We start from the raw sequence: 4,911 nt of genomic DNA on the forward strand, positions 1-4,911 counted from the left end.
GGCTGGCGGGCGCTGCCGTCGGAGGCTGCGACCCGCGGCCCCCCCGCCGCGGGGCTGCGCGGCCCGGCGCGCACCCGGCGGCCCGGCCGCCCGCTCCGCACCTCGCCGCGGTTCCTAGAGGCGCCGGGGAGTTGCTGGCGCGCGGCGTGGCGGGGGTGCGGGTGCAGGAGTGTTTCCAGTAGGAAAGTGAGAACGGATTTTTTTTTCCTCTTTAAATAGAAAAGAAAAAGGAGGGGGGGAGGTGGAATCGGAATGCTGTGAAAACGCGGGGGGGAGGGAAGGCGGCGCGGCACGGGGAAGCCCCCGGGCGGCGGCAGCGGGGCCGCCCCGCCTCGCTGCCGCGGAGCCCCGGCGGCGGCCGCTGCCGTTGTCCCGCGCGGCCCCTTCGCGGGCGGGCCGCTGCCCCTTTCCTGCCCCCTCCCGCAGCTCTCGTATCCCAGCCCCACAGGCCGCCACGTGCGCGGCGCCCGGGCGAGCTCCGCGGCAGCGGGGAAGCCCCGAGGGGCTGAGCGAGCGCCCGCGGAAAGCAGTGCACGTTACTTACGCGTCCGCGTCCCCGCCAGGGTTACTCCCGGGGGCGGCGGGCGCGGGGCGGCGGGGCGGCTGGGCCCGGCACGGGCCGCCCGTCACTCCAGGCCGTTCCGGTGGCCGGGCTCGGGGGCGGGCAGCAGCTCCGGCGAGTGGCAGGGCGGGCTGCCCGCCGCGCTGTGCTCGCTGTCGGTGTCGCTGCCCTTCTTGCCGCCGGGGCCGGGGCCGCCGCCAGGGCCGCCGCCGCCGGGGCCGCCCGCGCCGCCGGGGCCGCTGTGGGTCTTGACGTGCTTGCTGAGGTGGTCGCTGCGCATGAAGCGCTTGTTGCAGACGGGGCAGGCGAAGCGCTTCTCGCCCGTGTGGGTCCGCAGGTGCCGCTGCAGCTCGTCGGAGCGGGTGAAGCGCTTGCCGCAGAAGAGCCAGTTGCAGACGAAGGGGCGCTCGCCCGTGTGCCAGCGCAGGTGCGCCTTCAGGTGCGACGTCTTGCCGTACACCTTGCCGCAGCCGGGGATGTGGCAGCTGTGCAGCCCCTTGCGCCGCAGGCTGGCCCCGGCCGGCCCCAGCCGCTCGGCCTCCTGGCAGTTGGGGCAGTCGCAGGTGGCGCGGCCCGAGTAGCGGCGGGCGGAGGAGCGCGGCGAGCCGGCCAGCGGCGCGGCGGGGCCGCCGCTCAGCATGGAGCCCCCGGCGCCGGCCAGCGGCGAGGGGGCCGAGTCCGGGTAGGAGCCGGGCAGCACCGGCTTAAATCCGTCCATGAGGTGCTGCCCGGCGGGGCTGAGGAGGTGCGAGGAAGCGCCGCTGCTGAAGGCCGAGTGGCCGAGGCCCGAGTAATCCGAGTTGTAGCCGCCCAGCGGCGAGTGGAGCGAGGTCTGCAGCCCCCCGGCGGCCGGGTGCAGCGAGCCCGGCAGCGCCGCCGCCCCGTTGGGGCTCTGCACGTCGATCCAGCCGGCGCCCACGTCCCACCAGCTGGAGGCGCCCGCCGAGCCCACCTCGCCGGCGCCCAGCCCCGGGTGCGAGGGCTTGAACCAGGACTCGTAGGGGTGCGCCATGCCCACCCGCGGGTAGATGCCCTGCAGCCCCTCCACCGACGTGTGCACCTTGGAGATGAAGACGGGCTGGTGCGCCGCCGCCTCCTGCGCCGCGGCCCCGCCGCCGCCGCCTCCGCCGCCGCCGCCGCCGGCGCTGCCCGGCGCCTGGAAGACGGAGTAGTCGTTGGCGAAGGGCGAGCTGGCGGCCGCCGCCGCCGCGCTGCTGGAGGTCAGCGAGAAGGCGCTGGAGCCCGGCGAGCCGCCGCAGCTGAAGGAGTCCGAGACCAGGGCGGCCGCCGCCGCCGCCGCCGCCGCCGCCGCCGCCGCCGCCGAGGAGCCGTTGCGCGCCGCGCCCGCGACGCCGAAGCCCGGGAGGCCGGAGCCCACGGCGCTGCAGCTGCCCGCCGAGGACGAGGAGGAGGAGGAGGAGCGTTTCCAGGGGTGGAAGCCTTTGCCGAAGGAGGACGCGCTGTCCGAGAGGGAGGACGGCGAGGGGCTGGGGCTGCCGATCTTGTTGCAGGTCGCGGCGAGCATGGCCAGCGGCGTGGAGCCTACCCGCGGCTCTTCCTGCGGGCACAGAGGGGGAGAGGGGCACGCCGCCGGCATCAGCCACGGAGCGGCCCCGCCGTCGACCGCCGCCGCCCGCGCCCCGCGCCGCCCCGCGCCGCCCCGAGCGGGGGAAAGTCCCGCGGCTCCCGCGGGAGGGTCCCTTCGCCAAAGCCGGCACGGGGCGCGGGGACTCCCAGCGCCTTCCGCGGCACTTTTGGCCAGAAAACACTCCTCCCACGCAGAAGCTCAGGATGGGTTAAAAACGGGGGGAAAGAGAGGGGGAAAAGTTGTTTCTCTTATCGTAGCGATCCCCCCAGCACAGATGCGGCTACATTGCAGCCTGTTCCCTTTCCCCGGGAACTGGCAGGTTCCCGTTCCTCAAGCCAGAAAGGCTGTTTTCTTAAATAAATAATTGCACGATTATTAAATTAATCTTAAAAAAAACACAGGAAAAAAAACATAGAAAAAACTTCTTTAAAGAGCCTCATTTACGTACCAACGATTATTAAATATATAGATAAATTTAACATATGTACAGATGTATGTAGACACAAGTTCAACGTACCTGCTGGACACGGCGGGCTGTGTTATTTTAAAGGGAAATAAAAAACCACAATCTGTCGCAAATTTAGAAAGTGCACACGAAAAGCGAGAGTGCTGGGTTTGGGGTTTGTTTCCTTCCAGCAGTCACATGTATAGAAGAAAGGCCACTTCTCCGGGGGCACAGGAACAGCACAGCCCAGGCGCTGTAGGTTGTTTCTACAAATGCCCTCAAAACCTTTTCCTGCTAACTGAAAAGTGACTCTGCCCCCTTTTCCCCCTCTCGCTCTTTCTTTTCTCCTAAACTCACTTGTACTTAAGTAAAAAAAAAAAAAAAAAAAGGAGGAAAAAAAGGCTCAATAGAGGAGACTGATAGCCCCGGTCAAGACAGGGGTTATTTTAACCCCCTCCAATCGACAATAAAAAGAAACTAATTAAACCAGCAAGAGAAAAAATCCTTAGACTCACCCCTAGAAGTGAAGTTGCCATCACACAAAAGTGCCCTCCTCTCAGAGGATCTTTTTTATATTGATAAATCAGAGGCAGTGTTTTTTTTAGAGGTGTGCAATACAATGATCAGTTCCGCCCATTCCACCACAATTGTAGCTCCCTCTCCGGCTTTGAAGTGCCGCTGAGCCGCCGCCAGCCAATCGCCGGCCCCGCCGCGCCGCTCGCCGACGTGACTGCGTGAGGTCATCAGCGCCGTCGAGCACCGCGGCGGCCGCTGCGGCCCGGCCCGGCCCGGCCCGGCCCGGCCCCGGCCCCGACCCGGCCCCGACCCGGCCCCGGCCCCAGCCGGCGCGGCGGGCGCCGCCACCAAAGCGCGGAGGTTTCCTCCGACGCGGTCCCGCTCCGCGGTCCCGGCAAGTGTCACCCCGTGCATTCCTCGGTAAAGCCGTTTAATCCCCTGCCGCCCGTTCCGTCCCCCCTGCGGTGGAAATGGGCGCATAATCTGACAACAGGTTTTTCTGCCTGGGCTGGGTTTTCTGCTGGATTGTTTAGATTTGTTTTTTTATTTTTATATCGTCCTCACCTTATTATTACTATTACTATTATTGCAATGGTAGGAGAGTGCGAAAGCATCCTGTTTCTCCACGAGATGCCCCCCAATCTCCTTTACTCGGTCCTCCCCCTCCCTTCCATTTCTTTCAGCACGTCTTATCTTTTCACAGGAAGCAGGGAAACATTTCAGCCGAGTTCTCCCCCTGCTTCCGTACATTTCTGTCCGTGCACCTCTTAAATATCAGCTGTTTTATGAGTGACTCTCCGTGTCAAAGTAGCATAAGTCACGTCAGGGCCGTGGACGGAGGGACGGTGAATCAGAGAGTGGCGGCAGCGGCCCAGGTTAGAGGTACGAGGGACGAGGAGGCGATGTGCGCTGCATCTGCCGGGCAAACGTTACCCAAGCCGCACGAAATCAGCCAGGGGCCACAGCCAAACGGCCCTCGCGGCGCTTCGGCTCGGCGCAAGCGGCAGCAGCGGCCGCCGGCGGGGCGTCGGGCGTCCGCCGTCAGCCTCCGCGTCTGCCCTGCCCCGCCGCCGGGGGCCGGCTGGGCGGCGGGGGAGACAGCGACGGCTCCAGCCGGCACCGCGCAGCCGGCGGCGGCGGCGGCGCCCGGCCCGGCCCGGCCCGGCCCGGCCCGGCTGGCGACAGCGACCTGTGGCTCGGCCCGCCGCTGCGCCGCGCAGGTGCTCTCAGCCCTGGAAGTTTTCTGCTCTGCAGCAAAGCCGTGGTAGACGTTTGCTTCGTGGGGGTTGTTTTTCTTCCTCTCGCTCTCGTTTTTGACCCGGGTTAATGTCGTGGGGATATTGACTGTACATCATATCTATTGATCAAGGGGGTAACGTACATTATCATACTTTGAAGTAAGAGTGAAGTAAATTAATGAACTGCTTTCTTTCTCTGAAGGCTGACGGTTTACCATAAATGTCGCGTTTCTCTCTGCGAGCTGCTCTGAATGATTTTAGCCTGTTGAGAAGGCGTGACAGGCCAGCCCAGAAGGAGGAAGGGGTGGGGGAAGGAGGGAACTCCGTTTAACAAATAAAAAAGAATTAACTTCATTGCTTTGGTCTCCTTCTATAATGATATTCATTTTACAGACCTAATGCACACTTGTTTAAATTTCGGGTTTAATTTAATCAATACTATCACCCGCAAAGAGGGGAAGAACATTTCCTAGCGATACTCCCTTGTATGAATGCTTATTAACTTTTTATCTCTACTTCCTTTATCTGCTGAAGGTGGGGAGTAACTATTAAGACATAGATC

At 63.9% G+C, this 4,911-nt stretch overlaps 1 protein-coding gene across 1 annotated transcript; it reads right to left on the reverse strand.

Annotated features, from left to right (window-relative positions):
* Nucleotides 1-626: 626 nt before the first annotated feature.
* SP8 (Sp8 transcription factor) lies at nucleotides 627-3,339 on the reverse strand. The gene is given in 3 exon segments (XM_068933812.1): nucleotides 627-2,120; nucleotides 3,111-3,197; nucleotides 3,199-3,339. Coding segments are annotated over 3 exon segments (1,722 nt in total).
* Nucleotides 3,340-4,911: the final 1,572 nt, after the last annotated feature.

Source organism: Struthio camelus, chromosome 2, assembly GCF_040807025.1.
Source record: "Struthio camelus isolate bStrCam1 chromosome 2, bStrCam1.hap1, whole genome shotgun sequence".
In the NCBI taxonomy this organism is placed as follows: Eukaryota; Metazoa; Chordata; class Aves; order Struthioniformes; family Struthionidae; genus Struthio; species Struthio camelus.